We start from the raw sequence: 22647 nt of genomic DNA, 5'->3' as shown, positions 1-22647 counted from the left end.
AAAGTATTGCAGTAAAAGTACATAAGTATTATGAGCTTGATGTAGTTAAAGTATTGCAGTAAAAGTACATAAGTATTATGAGCTTGATGTAGTTAAAGTATTGCAGTAAAAGTAGTGGTTTGGTCCCTCTGACTGATATATTATTATATATGACATCATTAGATTATTAATAGTGAAGCATCAGTGTTAGAGCAGCATGTTACTGTTGTAGCTGCTGGAGGTGGAGCTAGTTTACACTACTTTATATACAGTTAGCTAGTTTAGTCCAGTGGTTCCCAACCTAGGGGTCGGGCCCCTCCAAAGGGTCAGCAGATAAATCTGAGGGGTGGTGAGATGATTAATGGGAGAGGAAAGAAGAAAAAACAAAGTTCTGATACACAAATCTGTTTTCAGTTTTTGGACTTTTTCTCTAATCTTTGATTTTTGCTGAAATATTGGATCATTTGAACATTTATTGAAATGAAAGCATGTGAGAAGTTTAGAGGGAAAAATCACTATTTGGTGGAGCTGTTAACAACTCATAGACATGTGAAATGTGACCCCGACTACACACTGCTTTTTGTAAGACGTCAAAAGACAAAAAGGTTGGAAACCACTGGTTTCATCTTTAACAATGTGTTGTATTTTAAAAGCTTGTTATATTATCCATTGTGTCAAATCTTCATCTGAAAAGTAACTAAAGCTGTCAAATAAATGTAGTGGAGTAGAAAGTACAATATTTCCCTCTGAAATGTAGAAAGTAGCATCACATGGAAATACTCAAGTAAAGTACAAGTATAAACCTCCGACTAGGAAAGTGAAATATCGATGAGAGAGTTGGGCATCATAGATGTGTGGAGGGAACTGAACCTACAGTTGAGACTCAACACTATTATTACCCACATTCAGTTTATTCAAGGCTTCTTCTTTATATTCAGCACAGATAGATTCAAGATAAGCGACTGTTACTGACCACAGCTCAGTTTCTGTCTCTAACTCTAGAATGAAAAACAAGCAAACTATGGAAACTAAATTCAAATATACTCAATGATTCAAACATCAAAGATGATCTAGACCTTAGTGATTCTGGGGAAGTATCACCAGTAATCAGAAGGAAAATGTTTTCCATCACTACATATATGAAGAAACTTAAAGGGCAAAGATTGGCAGATCTTCAGGGGAAATTAAAACAACTACAATTTGCTGACTCTAATAAAATAAACTCCAATTTGAAACTTGAAGTAAAAACTACAGAGTGAAATTGATGATATATATTTAATGGAAACCCAGAAAAGGTTTCTTTTCCTGAAACAAAAGAATTATGAAGTAGGAAGCAAATCAGTTAAATTTCTAACATACAAGTTACACAAACAAGTGGAAAATACAATTTATAAAATAAAGAAACCAAAAACAAAAAATGGTTGAAAACCAATAAGACTCATACTGAATCTTTAAGTTCTTTAGAATTACTCACAAAGTGAACATCTAGTACAACGAGTGTCCACCAAAGAACTGAATCTTTTTATTAAAGGTCAGACAGTCAGCAGGCTCGGATGGTTTTGGTACAAGTCTTTAAAGAAATTATCTCCATTATTACTTAAAACGTTTAACAGGAATTTACAGAAAGGAGAAATTTGACCTGTCAGTGTTCTCAATCTGGATTACAAGTTATTTACATCTATCTTGGCTCTCAGATTAGAAAAACTCTAACCTGACCTCATCCATTTAGATCAGACTGGATTTATCCAACGAAGATGAATTCTGGACAACGTAAGGACGTTACATCTACTAGAAAACACAACTAAGGACAAAACCAAGTCAATGACAGTGGGATTAGATGCAGAGAAAGCCTTTGATTCAGTTGGATGGGTGTTTTTGTATAAAATTGTGGGGAATTTCGCCTTTCCAGATAAATTTATTAGAGTAACTCAGACCTTATATGACAGGCCTACAGCTTGGATAAAGATTGACAATGACCTTTCTGACTCTTGTTTTGGAGAGAGGAACAAGACAGGGATGCACAGTTTCCCCTCTCCTCTCTTTCTTCTTTATTTATGGAACCCTCAGGCCGACTAATAAGACAGAGTGAAGCTGTCAAAGGCATTAAGGTAGCAGGGATCCAACAGCAGGTAACACTATTCGCTGATGACATTCTGGTGTATTTGGAGGAGCCAGAAAAATCACTTATGGGATTGATGGACCTGCTGGCTGATTTGGGGAAACTATCATGCAATAAGCTCAACATATCGAAAACACAAGTTATTACTCTAAAACTATACTGCCCCAAAGAACCTGCAGGACAAATACAACCTCCAGTGGGAAGTTGAAGCATTTAAATACTGTATTCAGGAATAAACCTTTCAAAATGATTACAAGCAAATTATGGGCCATCAGAGATAAAGATATCTTATCCCCTTTCTAAGTCTGAAATAAAGGAATATGCAGTGAATATGAACATTTCCTTTGACTACTTTACATTTTTCAGACTCTGCCAGTGGAGTAAATGACAATCAATTCAGGGAATGGCACAAATGGATTTCTCAGTTTATCTGGCGAGGAAAGAAACCGAGAGTCTGATTTAATGTCTTACAAAAAGAAAGAGAAGGAATGGCACTTTCTTGTCTAAGAAACTATTTCTATGCTTCACAGCTAACTCCTTTGCTATATTGGTGCAACTGGAAGAGATAAAGAGTAGGGATGCACGATATTAGATTTTTTGCTGATATCCGATATCTGATATTTCCAACTCATTGTGGTCGATACTGATATATGCTCATATTATTTTCCAGCTGGCTGAGGAGACTATTATACATGCAGCATAGATTGTACTAATTATGATCAATAAAGACAATATATGAAGGAAGAACTGAGGAAGACTGGAGTTCAGGAGCTCAGCATTAAAACTTTAATGAACCTGCCAAGTGGGAGCAGCAGTAGAGTTTTCATTGAGTTTATTAGACAGACAGGATTAATGTGTAGGATTTAATCTCTGGTCCACGCTCCGGAGCAGAAGGTGGCGGTAATGCACCTAATACGCTGGTTGCCAACCGCTGTTATAAACCAAAAAGAAGAAGATTTTTTTTTCCAAGCAGAGTGGTACATCCTGTCAGCCGAGGTGTTTCCTATCTGTGCAGCCGAACACAGCAGCTCCTCGATGGACTGTTTCACCCTGACAGTCCCGGTGTTTTCTCCGCAGGCTGCACTTCATTCAGCCGCCCGTCAGACCTGCTGCTGCTAGCGGAGGCTAGCTGGCTGTGCTTCCCTCCGGTCATGCTGCGGCTAACGCTCCGCTAGCCTCCCAGCTAACGTTAGCCTCGGCTCTCCATGTGGATCCAACCGGAGCACTGAGTCCTGGTTTGTTATTCAGGTTAAAGTGGGAAGAAGCAGCTGATCGGGACCGTCAGGGTGAAACAGTCCGTCGAGGGAAGCAGTCAGGCGGCGGAGGAGAAGGCAACATATCGGCCTCTCATTATCGGCAGAATTCGCCAATGCCGATATTTCATTTTAGAGCTTTTATCGGCCGATACCGATAATATCGTGCATCCCTAATAAAGACCCCTGGATAAATCTTACGTTAAAAATATGGCAGAAGGTGGTTAAGTCATGTGGAATCCACAACATGTTCAGATGGTGTCTCTACAATTTTACGATACAGAATTTCAGATTTGAATCCTGGATAAGAAAAAGACTTACAACATATCTGTCGTTTACACACACATGCACCACACTGGCTAAGACCACTCGACATTAAACATTATGTTGGAGGTTCTGGATGAAAACTGTCCCCAGATAATAAACACAATTATTCTGTTTGGTAAAATATTTATATTAAAAGCTCAATCATAAACTTGAATCTAAATTTCTTTAAAAACACATTGCAAAGCCACTTTCTCTTGGAAAAAATAATTCTGCAAACCATCACAAAGCAGCACAAGACAATATGAAAGGGGAACAAATGTGCTCTAGTGAAGAGTGAGACTATATAAAACTCTTAATACGCTCTGCCTGTCATGTATATTTGTAGTTTCTAAATGTACTGGTTCTGTCAATCTGATTATTTGAAGGGATCCTATTAATTTTATTTTGACTTTTTTATTTTGATTTACTTTCTTATAATGTCATGTCATCATATTGTTGTGTGTGTTATGTGTATTAAATAATAAAAAGTGCCTTACAGAGTTTTCAGTCTTTGCAGGAAAAACATGGCCTGGATCAGATGACTTTCAGAAACCTCAAAGGACGACATTATTTCAGTCAGAAGTGCAGACCTACAGACTTTTCAGCCTTCAGTTCAAAACCAAATTAGTCCATCTGTAGATGTACGATGCTCTCTAATGCTTAAAATGAAAACACCTTGTACATTAAAGAAAAGTGGGGAAAAGAAGCAGGAATGGGGCTTCATGAGGAGGCTTGGGGGGGAAATTTGCAGTTTTCAATGGTCCTCAACCAACTTCATGAATTGGAGAGAAAAATCTTTGAAGGAACCAGGAAAAATACAAGAATACGAGTTTGATGTGTTGGAGACGATGTATTTATATTCTGGGACTGTCCCAAACTGAGTTGATATTGGAATAACATTCACAGAACATTAAGCACAGTATTTAAGACTCAGATACTCCTGAACTCAGAGACTCTTTATCTGGACCGCGTGTTGGTTTTGGACCAGAGGAAGGAATCCAGAACAACCTTTGGAAGATTGGTGTGGAATAAATATTTAAAATGGAAAAGTTGAGCCAAAAACATAAATTCTACCAAATTTGGAATAAATAGATTGAATTTATAACCCCAGAAGAAGACAGAAGAACAACAATCACAACAACAACAACAAGCACAAGCAGCAACAGCCAGGGAAGGATGCCATCAGGACTGTGAAGAACCGCGAAGGTTCGGCCCGGGAGTCAGGTTTTCCTGTGAGATGAGAAAGCACAAAAAACTCCGGGGAAGAAGCAAAGTTAGTGACATGCATTGATGTTACATGAATGCATACAGATGGAGAGGAGGAGGAGGAGAGAGGAGCTCAGTGCATCATGGGAAGTCCCCCAGCAGTCTAGGCCTATAGCAGCATAACTAAGGGCTGATCCAAGGCGAGCCTGGTCGGCCCTAACTATAAGCTTTATCAAAAAGGAAAGTTTTAAGCCTACTCTTAAACATAGAGAGGGTGTCTGCACCCCGGACTGAATCTGGAAGATGGTTCCATAGAAGAGGAGCCTGATAGCTGAAGGCTCTGCCTCCCATTCTACTTTTAAAGACTGTAGGAACCACCAGTAAGCTGCATACTGGGAGCGCACTAGTGTTTATGCTCCTTCTGTCTTGATGGGAACAGCAGAGATTTAAGCTGCTTTGGTTCTAATGTACATATTATATTATATGTTATATTTTTAATAGAGTTTGGGATGAGCAGATGTAAGAAAGTTAAACATGAAAGCTGCTGACAGGTTGAAGTAGAAGTACAGATGTTGGTTGTATACATGTGTTAAACCTGTATACGTGGATGCGTATATAAACTCCTGGAAGACTGCGGACCGAGTTACAGCTCACAAGTACTGCTGCTTCTAAATACCTCTTTCTGTGCACATGCATCTATACATGTATATAAAAAACTGGAAACAGGTTTTATGTAAAAATATCAAACAGGTTTTGAACAATCTTACTGCTGTTTTCCAGTTTTATTGATTTCTCCATGCAGAGAAAGTCGTGATCAGACTCTGAAATGATTTCTGAGGAGAAGCACTGATCCAGATTTTCTCTGATCGGTTCCCTGCAGGGATCAATACTGAGTCCACATGTTCAAACTCTTCAACAGCAACAGTTCAGGATCAAACTGTGACACATTTGCATAGTTTTCACACAGAAAGCGTTCAGTGACTACAGCCTTCAAATGTCCTCAATACGTTTCTCACTCAAACACAAACAAGCAACAAAACATTTGACATGTTTACATCCTCACTTCCAAACAGTTTCTGTTCCAACACTAACACGTATTCATACGGACAGCAATCTGCAAAACAGGAGGCCTCTTCCTGGTTTCATCTTCAGAAGACAGAGTGACGCATCCCTGCAGTCTGAGAACATCTGAACTGAGCAGCTGACTGAACGTCTGGAGCCTCATTTTAACTCAAAATCAAATATTCAGTCAGGTTAAAGTCAGACAACACGTCAGGAGAGAGGTGACCAAGTTACTCGAGAGAGGAGACGAGTTGTGTCTCAAATCTCTTCTTTAGAGAGTGTTGAGCGTTCAGGAGAACCGTCTGAAGCTCAAATGCTGAGTGGCTTTCATGTCCTCCGTCTCTCCCTGATGCAGTGTTTCAGCTGTGGCACAGAAAAGGCGTCAAAGGTCTCTTTATTGATGGTATATTTCCATCATTTAAACAGTGATAAACTATATTTAATCTGCCTCAAACACATTTCTTCAGATATTTACAATTGCACAACTTTGTCAAACAAACACAACATTCCAAATAGTTTAATGGCATCAATATTTGTGTCAAATCCTTTGATTAAAGGAGGCACTTCCATTATTTATGACACACTTTCATATTTAGATTGCAGGCTGGGTAAAATGATCTGGAGTAGTTATAACAGAAGAACTATGGACAAAGATGCTGCTACGTTCCTCTTCAATCTGCGCTGCACATCAGCTGTTGCAGTTTAAAGTATTACACTGATTACACTTATCACAGAAAAAGCTCAAATATACAGTCTGAGACCACTTTCCCAGAGTGAAACCCTGTAAATCCTGCATGCGAGCGATGTGGACAGTCTCCAGCCCACATGTGACTATCGGACATCTTAGAAATACCTGTTGATCCATCGGCAGCCGTCTTTGGAGTCAAAGGATCTGATGTGGTTCTAACCAGCTTTCAATACAACATGATATCATTTGTAACCCTGCTGGCACCGACTGATGTCACTAAACTGGAAGCAAGCGGAGGCTCCAACCCGCTCTGCCTTTAGGAAAGATGTTATGCAAAACCTGCAGTTAGAAAAAATTAAATACATTAAATACATACGTTTTCCTGTTGTCTATATTTGAATTAAAGTATCGCACACTAATGCAATACTGCTTTTCCCCAAACTGTACATGTCTGATAGTTTACCTGTAAAACTCTGACTGGTTTTATTTCTGTTCTGTTGTCCATGATGTTTATTTTTTATGCCTTTTTAATATTTGTACATGAAATTCTTCTTCCTGTTGTTCAGCTGTATATAGTGTTTATGTAGTTTAATGGTTGATAGTGTATAAATGTGTATATTGTGTTTATGTAGTTTAATGGTTGATAGTGTATAAATGTGTATATTGTGTTTATATGTAGTTTAATGGTTGATAGTGTATAAATGTGTATATTGTGTTTATATGTAGTTTAATGGTTGATAGTGTATAAATGTGTATATTGTGTTTATGTAGTTTAATGGTTGATAGTGTATAAATGTGTATATTGTGTTTATGTAGTTTAATGGTTGATAGTGTATAAATGTGTATATTGTGTTTATGTAGTTTAATGGTTGATAGTGTATAAATGTGTATATAGTGTAAATACAGTCAGATGTGTAGCTCTCTATAGAACGTACTACAGTGTATCTACAGGAACGAGTCATAGAAATGCAGCAGGAAGCTTTCATCTTGTTTTTTTGGTTGAATATAGATGTATTTCAGTGTGGTTCTGATCCGTATGAATACATGTTAGTGTTTGAACATAAACTGTTTGGAAGTGAGGAGTTTGTTGCTTGTTTGTGTTTGAGTGAGAAACGTATTGAGGACATTTGAAGGCTGTAGTCACTGAACGCTTTCTGTGTGAAAACTATGCAAATGTGTCACAGTTTGATCCTGAACTGTTGCTGTTGTGTCGACTGTGTGAAGAGTTTTGAAGACATTGATCCCTGCAGGTGATCGATCAGGAAATAACTGTAATCAGATTATGTGTCTGTCGGTTGATGTTCAGTCTGTTTGTGTCTCTGCTTCCACTCTGCTGTCCAGTTGTGTATAAATCAGATGTTTGTCCTAATCTCTCCGTCTGTCTGTCTTCCTGCAGCAGGAAGCTGTTTGTTGTGGTTTCATCAGTGTGTGTGTGTGTGTGTGTGTGTGTGTGTGTGTGTGTGTGTGTGTGTGTGCTTTAATTAGGGCGTGCACATGCAGGAGTGTGTTCACTCTGTTGTTTCGGTGTAACATCAAACGATGAAGTGAAGCTCAGCATGCAGAGACTTGAAGCTGCAGAGAGTCCATCATGTCTGCTCTGATTGTGACTGAAGTTTATTTTACAAGACGTCTGCAGAACTTTTTCCATTTATGTAACGAGATAATAGAAATAATTATAATAATGATGATTATAATCAGCAGCAGCTTCCTCCACTTTACATCTGCAAGTCTGTCAAATCTCCCAGATGAGCAGCTGCCGGTCCTCTCAGGAACACCAGCTGTGTCTACTGAACAGTGTAAGGAGCCCTTTAGTAAAACCTCACCTGGACAGCAGCTCCTGGAAATGATGTCATGATGATGTCATATGACTAAACAGCAAATATGTTTTATTATAAACAAACCCACTGCTCCCACTGCACCCACTGCACCCACTGCTCCCACTGCACCCACTGCTCCCACTGCTCCCACTGCTCCCACAGCACCCACCGCCTCCACTGCACCCACTGCACCCACAGCTCCCACTGCTCCCACAGATCCCACTGTTCCCACTGCTCCCACTGCACCCACAGCTCCCACTGCACCCACTGCTCCCACTGCTCCCACTGCACCCACTGCTCCCACTGCACCCACAGCTCCCACTGTTCCCACAGCTCCCACTGCTCCCACAGCTCCCACTGTTCCCACTGCTCCCACTGCTCCCACTGCTCCCACTGTTCCCACTGCTCCCACAGCTCCCACAGCTCCCACTGAATGAAAAAAACTGACACAGAAGAATTTAAACCAAAGTAAAGATGAATTTATATATTTAAACTTTATTTTCTGTGTATATAGAATCGTATATTTCTATTTTTGCTCTGTGACTAAAACACTTTCTAAACTAACTGATTGGAAATGAACCAAATGAACAGAAAATGAAGTTTTTACAAAAATAATCCAAACAAAAGGTTTTATTGTTTCATATACTACCATAAAATATAATATGTAACTAATATTATTTATATGTACAAACCTCCAGTCTATGTTTAAAACATATTTTTTCTTTAAGTTATAAATGTGTTGTTTAAGTTTTAATGAATCCTCTGTGAACGGAGGCGTTGAGCGGTGCTCAGAGACGTTATATCATCTGAATGTGTTTGACATACGGCCTGATGAACAACGTCCCTCCTGCTCTGTCTGACGCCTTTAAACCTGCTCTATTGTCCTGAGCTGCGAGCCTCCTGATTGGTCAGACAGCAGCGAGAGCGCAGGATAAATAGAGAGGAGACGCAGACTTCAGCAGACACGTCAACAGCAACAAGAAGACAGAGGCAGCAGCTGAAAAGCTGAAACACATCTGGAAATGTCTCAGAATCTGGACCTGAATGTGCAGGAGCATGAAGGAGCAGCTGCTCAGGAGATGCACAATAAACATGTTCAATATGTTTCTGATCGTCAGGACGAGGTAACGATGAGCAGAGGTGGAAAATATCTAAGTACATTTTAGGGGTGAGCCCAAATACAAATACATTATTCAGCAAAGCACAAATAGTGGGTTTTATATGAATATTTGTTTCATACAAATATGTTAAAGTTATGTGTTGTTATGTGTTACAGAGATAAAGCTGAACTACTGACACAAGCAAAGTGCTGCCAACAGACTCCATAACCTGTTGTTCCTCTTCTCCTTTCACAAAGTCAGGCTGTAAAAAACAGGCAATAAATGAAAAGTGCAAATCAATAATTATCTTTGAAGTTCTTCTACATGTTACAGGCTGTGCTGTCTGTGTGTTATGGGTGTATAAATAGGTAGAGGTCTGTCTGCAATGAGGTGATGAGTAAAGTTTTATCTCAGTAGTCAGCGCAGTCGTCTCTGATCTGAGACTCCAGTTAGAGACCCGGTGTGGGGACCTCCTTCATAAGGTAGTTTATTCATGAACACTTATTGTAACACTTTAATTTTCTAAAAGTTAAAAGTGTAATAAAAACAAAAACAGGATTTTTAAGCCTCTTTCCACTTTTATTGGAATACAAATACAAATACTGGGATCTCTGCACATCCCTCGTGTCACAGATTAGCATGAAAAAAAACAAAGTACATTAAATTGATGAAGGAGATCTCATCCTGAGGAGGACAGCAGGAGCCCGTCCTCCTCTGCCCCCCCCCCCCCCCCCCCTCCATATTCCGTATAGAAAGTAAACACAAAATACTGGACATTAATAGTTTTTTTTTTTACAGTCGGCTGTATCAGGAGTTTACAGGTAGAAAACTGCTTTGTTTTTATTGATTGATCTGTTGATTGTATGTACACGGCCACAGTAGCTCTGTATGTCCGCAGTGAAACCAGAGAGCTCACAGAGAAACTTGATCCATCATTATAGATATGTTTATTTTAATAAGTTCAGTGAATCAGTGCGCTGATTACACAGCACAGCACAGTGTAATCAGACGAGAGTGTGGCCTGACACACAAACATCAGCTGACTTTCTCTATGATAACACTAACACAAACAAACTACTGGAAGCACTCAGTAAGTTGATCCACATAACGTAGGTGACTCCAGCGTGCTGTTTGTTTTATGATCCTTTGAAAACAGACTCGATAGAGAAAAACGTTTTGTAAATGAAAATAAGCCTCAGGAAAGAGATGTTATGCTGCTGCTCACTAACTTTGTCTCTGCTTTCTTTGTCTTTGGTGCTCTGCTGGACATAAACACATCGTGAGTCAGTCTGATTGGACGTCATGTCTGCAATGCATTCTGGTTGTTGTAGGATTCCCCCCTAAGAACAGTATAAATAATCTACACATTTGTTCTTAGTTTTCTATAGTCAAAGGGCACCTAATTCAAAAATAATTGCACATTTCTACTACACAGGTGATCTAGTTTAAAGAAATCCTCATATTGACAGCGGTGAGTTTTTCCTTTAACGTTTGAAAACTATAATTTCAACATACAGTCATTGATTCTTGGCTGCTGGTCTTCATGGATCCACATCAACATCAGAAAACATTAACAACTATTGAAAATGATACAGTATCAATAAAAAACTAAAAATAAGGCTGAAGACACAAACTATAAAGATCAGAAAATAAAACAACTAAAACAACATGAACATATTTTGGAATAATGAGACAGCAGCAGGACAGAAGCTTCAGAGGTTAAATTCAGCCACTTTTCCCTTTAAGAAATAAATGACAGTAATTATAAGAACCATCATCATCATCATCATCATCATCATCATCATCATCATCATCATCATCGTCTCTAACTGCTCTGTTTCACTGTCACAGAGACCTTCAGTGGGGAAATCTTCAGTTCATCCTCAGTGCAAATGTATGGAAACAGTGTGTCAGTGAAAGTGTGTGTGAAGGTGTGTATGTGTGTGTTAGTATCAGGATCAGAGAACGACAGATTTCCTCTGTTCCAGTCCAGATTCACTCTGATCCTCTGGAACTTCTTCTTCACTGGGAGAACAGTGGAGGGAGCTGATGGTGACCATGCTGAGTATTTACCTTCATAGAACTGTATTCTCCATAATCCAGACCGTATGCGTCCCTTCCTCTGGACAGACTCTGATAACACACCCAGTCTCCAGTATGTATTGTCTCCAACCTCGACATCCCAGCTGTGAGTCCCTGAGTTAAAGCCCTCAGAGCCCAGAACAGAGTAGAAGAGATCAAACCTCTCTGGATTATCAGGAAGCTGCTGTTTCTCTCCTCGTCTCACACTGGTCAGATCATCAGACAGGATGAGTCTTGGATCAGCAGTGTTTGGATCCAGAATAACAGGAGTGTAGGAGACCATCTCCTTCATGTTGTTCCAGATGTTGAAGGTCAGGTTGCCCAGGTGTTTGGCCTGGTCTATCAGAGCTCCTGAGAGCAGCTGTGGATCATCCAGCAGGGGGCAGCGCTGGACTCTTTCCACTGCAGCCTTGTAGTTGTGCAGGAATGAGACGTCTTCAGCTCTCAGCTCCTCCTCTGTGGCTCTGACTGTGTGTGAAAGAGCTGCTATCTCTCTGCTCAGAGCCTCCATCTTCTCCTTCATCATCTGACTCTTCTGCTCCTCTTCCTTCCTCAGAGCAGCCATCCTGGCCTCCTCTTCCTCTTCTAGAAACTGGTGAAGCTTCTTAAACTGCTCCTTAATCTGCCTCTCTGTGTGTCGGGCCTGGACCTCAATGTGTTGTGCTGTTTGATCAAACTTCACTTTAACTTCTTCACAAACCTTTAACTTCTTCTTTAAAGGCTCCAGAGTTTCCTCAAGTTTCTTCTTGTGTTGTCGTGCAGCTTCATCGACGGGTCTGAATCTGTGGTTGGTGTGTTTTTCTGAATCTCTGCAGACGAGACACACTGGCTGCTGATGGTCCAGACAGAAGAGTTTGAGTTTCTCAGAGTGCAGACTGCAGAGAGCCTCTGAAGCTCTCTGATCTCTGTCCTGTAAGAAGGACTCACACAGGTTCTTTAACACCAGGTTACAAGGTGGTTCATACTTTGAAGATCTTCTCTTACAAACTGGACACTCACGTGTTTGTTTCTGTCTCCACCAGCTCTTCAGACAGTCTTTACAGAAGCTGTGGCTACATGACAGAAGAACAGGATCTCTAAAGACATCCTGACAGACCGGACAGCAGAAATCCTCTGATCTGGAAGCCATTTTGTCTCCGAGTGAAGCTGAAAACACAGCAGACAGAAAGTACAGTCAGTCATGGCTCCCCTCCCTCCTCTACTAACCTCACTGACATTTACTTTCACTTTGACTCCAGTTTTTAGTCAAACTCACATTCAGTGTGTGGAGAGTCAGCAGGTTGAAGCAGCAGAGTTCTAGTTTTCACTTTTCTCTCCTGTAGCTGTTCTCACTCAGAGGAAGCTGTTAGTTTGGTCTGAAGGTGAATCTGATCGTCTGTTTTTCAGTCTGTGTGTCTCTTTAGAGACGAAGAATAAACTGTTTCCTGCTTTGTCTCAGATGAGTCAGCTGAGGGGTGGAGCTTTGTCAGACCTCTTCTGATAAATGTTGTTGCTTCACATGTAAAACAGAGTGTGTTTCATTTAAAAGTTCAAAGATACACCTACCAACTCCTCTAAAGATTTATGACTAACAGGTTTTATCTGATTCTATCTGTACAGTACAGAACAAGCTTTTATTGTGCAGGAACATAAGGTTCACATAGCAGTGATGTAGGCAGAAAGTGTATTTTGGGTGGGCCATCTTTTCCCAGAAAAACTGACTTATGAAAAGTTAGAAGAAGAAAAAAAGAACAAACAGACAAACTGAAAAACGAGCGACGACTTCGCAACGTTCTGCATCACAAAGTCAATAACAGTAAAACACTGTCTATCAAACATGCTCAACCAACAGAGCATCAGATTATAAAGGCTGTACCCAACAGTACACACAAAAAGCCTCTTTTACAGCCTGTACAGACTAAAACAGAGTGTGTTTCATTTAAAAGTAAAACACAGCGGACGAGACGTTCAAACAGGAAGTCAGTTGTGTTTCCTGCTGTTGAAAGTTTCTCAGTCACCTTGACTCGTGTTTTTTCAGTCAGCAGCAGGTTGAAGTTGAACTATTTCACTACTTCAGGTCTTCAGTGCTTCCTGCTGTAACTGTCCTCTCTCAGTTTAAATCACAGTTTTGTAATGAAGGTAAATCTTACCGTCTGTCTGCCTCCTTCCAGTGAAGCTGAACAGTAAGAACCTGTTTCCCGCTTTGTGTCACATGATATCCTGTAAGAGGTGGAGCTTATTAAAGGAACAGATGATAAATATGATGAATACGATCCGTCGCGCTGCTTTGAGATCACATCATCATGTCAACATAACTTTCATGGGAAGAGCACAAAGAGAAGATGATGATGATGTGATGAAGCTCTGTCAGCTGTCTGCATCTCAAATGGAAAAAATACACAAGAAACCAAACTCATCTCCACTGTTATTCTACTGGTTTTTAAAGAGACATGAAAAACATGACAACACTGGTACCAACACAACTGTAGCACCACTAATAAAACCTCACAGTAACATGACATCAGCTATATATTAAACAAAAGCTGCTCAAAGATAAAAACAGTGAATCAAAGTGAAATACAAATAAACAAGAGAGCCAACAACAATAAATAAGATCAATAAAAAGCACTGATATGTTTTGGATATTTAAATGAAATGACTCTGAAAATGATCTAATGGGTTTCAGATCATTTCAAAAAGTAAACTGAGAAAAAACTTTGCAGCTGATTTTCTCAAACTTTACATTGTTATGGTTTTATATTCTTATTCAGTCCATCACGGATCTGTCAGAAGTCTGATGATATCTGTCGATATTAATAACAACAAATTCTGCCTCATGTAAGTGTTTTATTTCTTATACAATGATTTTTAAGGCCCGATTTGTTTCATACAAATATGTTAAAGTTATGTGTTGTTATGTGTTACAGAGATAAAGCTGAACTACTGACACAAGCAAAGTGCTGCCAACAGACTCCATAACCTGTTGTTCCTCTTCTCCTTTCACAAAGTCAGGCTGTAAAAAACAGACAATAAATGAAAAGTGCAAATCAATAATTATCTTTGAAGTTCTTCTACATGTTACAGGCTGTGCTGTCTGTGTGTTATGGGTGTATAAATAGGTAGAGGTCTGTCTGCAATGAGGTGATGAGTAAAGTTTTAGCTCAGTAGTCAGCGCAGTCGTCTCTGATCTGAGACTCCAGTTAGAGACCCGGTCCGGTTTCATCTGTAATATTTATAAAGTAGCATCAGTACAGAAGTTGAGTAAATGTACGAGGGATGTGCAGAGATCCCAGTATTTGTATTTGTATTCCAATAAAAGTGTAAAGAGGCTTAAAAATCCTGTTTTTGTTTTTATGACACTTTTACTTTTAGAAAATGAAAGTGTTACAATCAGTGTTCATGAATAAACTACCTTATGAAGGAGGTCCCCACACCGGGTCTCTAACTGGAGTCTCAGATCAGAGACGACTGCGCTGACACGTCTGCTTATCTTCTGGAAAACTGTTCCTTTGTGTCGGGAGTTCAGGAACCTCAACGTCTTGTTCATGAACGAGGCTCAGATGCAGCGTGAGATGGACAGGCGGGTTGGTGATCCATCAGCAGTAATGTGACGGTCACTCTGCTGTCGTTAGTCAACTGTCAGACTGTGATGTAGTGACAGCAGAGCGACCCCCCCCCCCCCCCCCCCAGAATCATGAGGCACCACCAAAAACACTTCCCATTCATTTTTCATGACCAAATGATTCTGGATGGTTGGTTTTTGTTGACCCACATCCCTAGTACACATACTCATTACTGTACTTAAATATAATGTTGATTTACTTGTACTTTACTTGAGTATTTCCATGTGATGCTACTTTCTACATTTCAGAGGGAAATATTGTACTTTCTACTCCACTACATTTATTTGACAGCTTTAGTTACTTTTCAGATGAAGATTTGACACAATGGATAATATAACAAGCTTTTAAAATACAACACATTGTTAAAGATGAAACCAGTGGTTTCCAACCTTTTTGTCTTTTGACGTCTTACAAAAAGCAGTGTGTAGTCAGGGTCACATTTCACATGTCTATGAGTTGTTAACAGCTCCACCAAATAGTGATTTTTCCCTCTAAACTTCTCACATGCTTTCATTTCAATAAATGTTCAAATGATCCAATATTTCAGCAAAAATCAAAGATTAGAGAAAAAGTCCAAAAACTGAAAACAGATTTGTGTATCAGAACTTTGTTTTTTCTTCTTTCCTCTCCCATTAATCATCTCACCACCCCTCAGATTTATCTGCTGACCCTTTGGAGGGGCCTCGACCCCTAGGTTGGGAACCACTGGACTAAACTAGCTAACTGTATATAAAGTAGTGTAAACTAGCTCCACCTCCAGCAGCTACAACAGTAACATGCTGCTCTAACACTGATGCTTCACTATTAATAATCTAATGATGTCATATATAATAATATACTTTTACTGTTTTTTGCATGCAGTACTTTTACTGTAATGGAGTATTTTTGCATTGCTATATTGGTACTTTTATTTAAAGGGAAACTTCGGTATTTTTCAACCTGGACCTCATTTTCCCACCATCTTGCGTCTTAGTGACTAATGGGGACACTTTTTGAAACTGGTCCAGTATTGAGTGAGAGCGCTGCAGCCATGTGATCCTTCGGAGCTATAAATGTACGTCCACTAAAAGTGCTTGTTGTTGCCACTGACAGGCTCAGACTGTTATTATAAATGTCTTAAAACATTATGGAAAGGACCATACAGAGAGATAAAACGTTTTAATATACCTTTCACTTGGTCCTGTCTGTTTGTTATTGTATATAATCAAGTCTCGCTCGAGGAGAAGTTTGGATCAGCTCGCTCCTTCTTTAGGTTATTTATTAAATACCCATTAACGCCCCCCACACGTACATACATGTAACCTAAGCGAACTGAACTTTTGTGATAACATTTTCTCTTCTTCTATCTCGCGGCCTTGCGGTGTGTGTCTGCACGACTGAAGAAGACCCTGCCAGGGAATGATGAGCACGCTGCCTCCCCTTCTCTCAGCCTCCCTAATCCGCCCCAATCTAATTTAGATTAGCACCGAACATTCCCTGAACATTCTCTGAGCTGCTGATATTACAAACATACCACACACACAACAACCGGCTGTGCTCACAGAGAATGTCAAGATGATCCCGGCTTGAGGCTCGAGATGTGTACAGTATGTATGTACGTGTGTGTGTGTGTGTGTGTGTGGGCTTACTTACTTATTCATGTGTGTAGGTGACTTAAGAAGTGTATGTGTGTGTGTTTTTAGCATGTGTGAGTTACTTTTTATTATCTGTATGTGAGTATTTGTCTAAGGTGATTATTAAATGTGCAAGGCTGTTTCCAGATGTTCTGGTGCATTAATTCTGGTGCAATACTGTCATTATATAAAATTGTATATGTATGATATTTTATTTAAGTGTAACTTTTATTAAACTGCACTCAACTTCTGGTCTGTTTCATGCATAGCCTATATATATATATATAGATGTGTCACGTCCAACCGGGACTTTTTCTGTGTTTTTTGGACTCTTTGTGTATTTTGTTTTCTTGAGTTTTCAGTGTTGCATTTATGTTTCCTCCTGTGCACCTCCTCTCACCTGCCCTGCATCTTCCTGGTTAGCTCAGCCCTGCTCCCAGTGTCTTCCCCAGTTTATCTGCTCCCAGTCTGTCACCTGTTGTCTGTTTACTTTAGCTTTACCTTGTGTCTTGTCACCTTTACTTCCTGTGCTTGATTACCTCATGTGTTCCACCTGTGTCTGGTTTGCAATCACACCCTGTGTATTTATTGTCCATTTTTCAGTTTGGTCCTTGTCAAGCTGTCTGCTTTCGTGCTGTGTATGTTCCGAGTTTTTTTTTTTTCCTGTGTTCATGGTCTGTGTTCACCACCCTAACAGTATGGACATAGTGAGCTGTGATGTCACTCAGTGGTTTGTGTCGGAGCCGGTTCAAAGCTCAGAGTTGCAGCTCATGGTCGCCGCCGCTATCTTACCGCTGCTGGCTGTCAGACAGTTAACTTAAATGTAGTGTTATTGATCCTGTGGATCGGCTCCGGGCATCCTTCATTCTTATTTCAGTCGAGTCCTTCAAATTAAAAACAACAAAATGCTCTGTTGGTCCGTGAACCGCAGGAGTTCTCTGATCTGACGCCTCCATCATCTGCCTACGCCTTCCAAAACTGTTATAAATCACTGTTAGATATAAATGTTTCCTCCTTTTGGCTCCCGTCGTATAATTCCTACGGCTGTTAGAGGGCGCTGTCACTTAAACATAAACAGATGTAGTTTGGGGGCCTTTTGCTGAAATGACTGATTTTGTTGTTTTTCTCGGGAGGACAGTCTCGTTTATCATCCGGCTCTCTTTTGTTTAAATCTCTGACTTATACTGACAAATATGTAACAGGAGTTGAAGTCACCAGCGCAAATATTTAGATCTGCAACTATTAGTCCATCAATAGATTAGTTGCCAAATATTTAATTGTCAATTATTCTGATAATTAATTCTTAATTGTGAACATTTTCTGGTTTCTTTAGTCTCTCTGACAGTAAACTGAATATCTTTGAGTTGAGGACATTTTAGGACGTCATCTTGTGTTTTGGGAAACAAATAAAAATGATTTAGTTGTCCTACACATATTATTTTTATCCTCGTTATGAGTGGGCATCTTAACACATTTCTTCCTCTGTGGTACATTTACATTATTTGTTTCAATACAGTATGACTGCATCTGTACTTTTTCTCAAGTACTGTATTTAAGTACAGTTTTGAGGTACTTGTACTTTACTTGAGTATTTCCATGTGATGCTACTTTCTACATTTCAGAGGGAAATATTGTACTTTCTACTCCACTACATTTATTTGACAGCTTTAGTTACTTTTCAGATGAAGATTTGACACAATGGATAATATAACATAAGTCAGTAGTTGAGTGAATGTACGTAGTTACTCTGCAGCGCTGTTTATTTGGGAATTTAAAAAATTCAATACTGTTATATGTCGGCCAATAACATAAACAGCTTTGATATGAGTCTGTGTATCATCCACGTATTCAATTATTTCATCAAAAATAGAAAATGTTTACCTGAGGACGTCAGCGTTAGATAAAGTCTTTCAACAAAAGTGAAAGAAATCTGCCTCAAAGTCAGAATAATAGAAGTATTGGTTTACTTTTACTACATATAGTAAGTTTATAGTATATAGTAAGGGGGTGAGGATGGCGTCTAAACATAAGAGTAAAAAGTCTGCTCAGAATATCGATAAAAACAACGAGGGAACGCAACACGAGGTTGCTAGCTCTCCCACCGTTAGCCAGAACAGCAGCAGAACCTGACTGATCCTCAGAGAGATGCATCATTTCAGGCAAGACAACAACAAACAGCTTGAAGACATTAAAAGAAGTAAAACTAATTCGAGGTTAGATGATGCTGAAGCGAGGATTGTAGGGAATGAGGAGAAGAGGCAGTAGCAGAAAGGCTAAAACTACAAGAGCAGCTCCAGGCGAAGCTAACAGATCAAGGAGGAAAAACATGAGGACATACAGAGTAGGATAAACCCTTCACTAGATTCATCAGGAGCAAATAATAATAATAAATTATTACCCACATTCAGTTTATTCAAGGCTTCTTCTTTATATTCAGCACAGATAGATTCAAGATAAGCGACTGTTACTGACCACAGCTCAGTTTCTGTCTCTAACTCTAGAAAGAAAAACAAGCAAACTATGGAAACTAAATTCAAATATACTCAATGATTCAAACATCAAAGATGATCTAGACCTTAGTGATTCTGGGGAAGTATCACCAGTAATCAGAAGGAAAATGTTTTCCATCACTACATATATGAAGAAACTTAAAGGGCAAAGATTGGCAGATCTTCAGGGGAAATTAAAACAACTACAATTTGCTGACTCTAATAAAATAAACTCCAATTTGAAACTTGAAGTAAAAACTACAGAGTGAAATTGATGATATATATTTAATGGAAACCCAGAAAAGGTTTCTTTTCCTGAAACAAAAGAATTATGAAGTAGGAAGCAAATCAGTTAAATTTCTAACATACAAGTTACACAAACAACAAGTGGAAAATACAATTTATAAAATAAAGAAACCAAAAACAAAAAATGGTTGAAAAAAAAAAAAAGAAAAATTCAAGAGTTTTGAAACATTTTAATGTGCGCTATATTCTGACCCCCCCCCCCCCCCCCCCCCCACCCCCTTGTGAGTAGAATTACTCACAAGCTCACAAAGTGAACATCTAGTACAACGAGTGTCCACCAAAGAACTGAATCTCTTTATTAAAGGTCAGACAGTCAGCAGGCTCGGATGGTTTTGGTACAAGTCTTTAAAGAAATTATCTCCATTATTACTTAAAACGTTTAACAGGATTTACAGAAAGGAGAAATTTGACCTGTCAGTGTTCTCAATCTGGATTACAAGTTATTTACATCTATCTTGGCTCTCAGATTAGAAAAACTCTAACCTGACCTCATCCATTTAGATCAGACTGGATTTATCCAACGAAGATGAATTCTGGACAACGTAAGAACGTTACATCTACTAGAAAACACAACTAAGGACAAAATCAAGTCAATGACAGTGGGATTAGATGCAGAGAAAGCCTTTGATTCAGTTGGATGGGTGTTTTTGTATAAAATTGTGGGGAATTTCGCCTTTCCAGATAAATTTATTAGAGTAACTCAGACCTTATATGACAGGCCTACAGCTTGGATAAAGATTGACAATGACCTTTCTGACTCTTGTTTTGGAGAGAGGAACAAGACAGGGATGCACAGTTTCCCCTCTCCTCTCTTTCTTCTTTATTTATGGAACCCTCAGGCCGACTAATAAGACAGAGTGAAGCTGTCAAAGGCATTAAGGTAGCAGGGATCCAACAGCAGGTAACACTATTCGCTGATGACATTCTGGTTTATTTGGAGGAGCCAGAAAAATCACTTATGGGATTGATGGACCTGCTGGCTGATTTGGGGAAACTATCATGCAATAAGCTCAACATATCGAAAACACAAGTTATTACTCTAAAACTATACTGCCCCAAAGAACCTGCAGGACAAATACAACCTCCAGTGGGAAGTTGAAGCATTTAAATACTGTATTCAGGAATAAACCTTTCAAAATGATTACAAGCAAATTATGGGCCATCAGAGATAAAGATATCTTATCTCCTTTCTAAGTCTGAATTAAAGGATAAGTGCAGTGAATATGAACATTTCCTTTGACTACTTTACATTTTTCAGACTCTGCCAGTGGAGTAAATGACAATCAATTCAGGGAATGGCACAAATGGATTTCTCAGTTTATCTGGCGAGGAAAGAAACCGAGAGTCTGATTTAATGTCTTACAAAAAGAAAGAGAAGGAATGGCACTTTCTTGTCTAAGAAACTATTTCTATGCTTCACAGCTAACTCCTTTGCTATATTGGTGCAGTTGGAAGAGATAAAGAGTAGGGATGCACGATATTAGATTTTTTGCTGATATCCGATATCTGATATTTCCAACTCATTGTGGCCGATACTGATATATGCTCATATGTTTTTCCAGCTGGCTGAGGAGACTATTATACATGCAAGCATAGATTGTATTAATTATGATCAATAAAGACAATATATGAAGGAAGAACTGAGGAAGACTGGAGTTCAGGAGCTCAGCATTAAAACTTTAATGAACCTGCCAAGTGGGAGCAGCAGTAGAGTTTTCATTGAGTTTATTAGACAGACAGGATTAATGTGTAGGATTTAATCTCTGGTCCACACTCTGGAGCAGAAGGTGGCGGTAATGCACCTAATACGCTGGTTGCCAACCGCTGTTATAAACCAAAAAGAAGAAGATTTTTTTTTCCAAGCAGAGTGGTACATCCTGTCAGCCGAGGTGTTTCCTATCTGTGCAGCCGAACACAGCAGCTCCTCGATGGACTGTTTCACCCTGACGGTCCCGGTGTTTCCTCCGCAGGCTGCACTTCACTCAGCCGCCCATCAGACCTGCTGCTGCTAGCAGAGGCTAGCTGGCTGTGCTTCCCTCCGTTCATGCTGCGGCTAACGCTCCGCTAGCCTCCCAGCTAACGTTAGCCTCGGCTCTCCATGTGGATCCAACCGGAGCACTGAGTCCTGGTTTGTTATTCAGGTTAAAGTGGGAAGAAGCAGCTGATCGGGACCGTCAGGGTGAAACAGTCCGTCGAGGGAAGCACAGTCAGGCGGCGGAGGAGAAGGCAACATATCGGCCTCTCATTATCGGCAGAATTCACCAATGCCGATATTTCATTTTAGAGCTTTTATCGGCCGATACCGATAATATCGTGCATCCCTAATAAAGACCCCTGGATAAATCTTACGTTAAAAATATGGCAGAAGGTGGTTAAGTCATGTGGAATCCACAACATGTTCAGATGGTGTCTCTATAATTTTACGATACAGAATTTCAGATTTGAATCCTGGATAAGAAAAAGACTTACAACATATCTGTCGTTTACACACACATGCACCACACTGGCTAAGACCACTCGACATTAAACATTATGTTGGAGGTTCTGGATGAAAACTGTCCCCAGATAATAAACACAACTATTCTGTTTGGTAAAATATTTATATTAAAAGCTCAATCATAAACTTGAATCTAAGTTTCTTTAAAAACACATTGCAAAGCCACTTTCTCTTGGAAAGAATAATTCTGCAAACCATCACAAAGCAGCACAAGACAATATGAAAGGGGAACAAATGTGCTCTAGTGAAGAGTGAGACTATATAAAACTCTTAATACGCTCTGCCTGTCATGTATATTTGTAGTTTCTAAATGTACTGGTTCTGTCAATCTGATTATTTGAAGGGATCCTATTAATTTTATTTTGACTTTTTTATTTTGATTTACTTTCTTATAATGTCATGTCATCATATTGTTGTGTGTGTTATGTGTATTAAATAATAAAAAGTGCCTTACAGAGTTTTCAGTCTTTGCAGGAAAAACATGGCCTGGATCAGATGACTTTCAGAAACCTCAAAGGACGACATTAT

General features: G+C 39.5%; 2 protein-coding genes across 2 annotated transcripts in view; both read right to left on the bottom strand.

Moving 5' to 3' along the window:
- Window positions 1-14522, bottom strand: part of LOC122981346 (nuclear factor 7, ovary-like) — a 504535-nt gene extending 490013 nt beyond the window's left edge. Inside the window, exon 1 of the mRNA XM_044350037.1 lies at window positions 13742-14522. The gene's annotated coding sequence lies outside the window, so the exon portion shown is untranslated. The remainder of the gene's footprint in view (window positions 1-13741) is intronic.
- On the bottom strand, window positions 11155-13071 carry LOC122981353 (nuclear factor 7, ovary-like). Its single transcript, XM_044350051.1, has 2 exons — window positions 12868-13071; window positions 11155-12758 (listed from the first exon to the last, which is right to left on the bottom strand). Exon 2 carries the CDS (start codon window positions 12739-12741, stop codon window positions 11356-11358), a length of 1386 nt encoding a protein of 461 aa, XP_044205986.1. The 5' UTR covers window positions 12742-12758; window positions 12868-13071; the 3' UTR covers window positions 11155-11355.
- Window positions 14523-22647: the final 8125 nt, after the last annotated feature.

The sequence above is a fragment of the Thunnus albacares genome, chromosome 4 (assembly GCF_914725855.1).
Source record: "Thunnus albacares chromosome 4, fThuAlb1.1, whole genome shotgun sequence".
Taxonomy (NCBI): Eukaryota; Metazoa; Chordata; class Actinopteri; order Scombriformes; family Scombridae; genus Thunnus; species Thunnus albacares.
The sequence above is the reverse complement of the archived record's forward strand: the minus strand, read 5'-3'. Positions and strand labels throughout refer to the sequence as shown.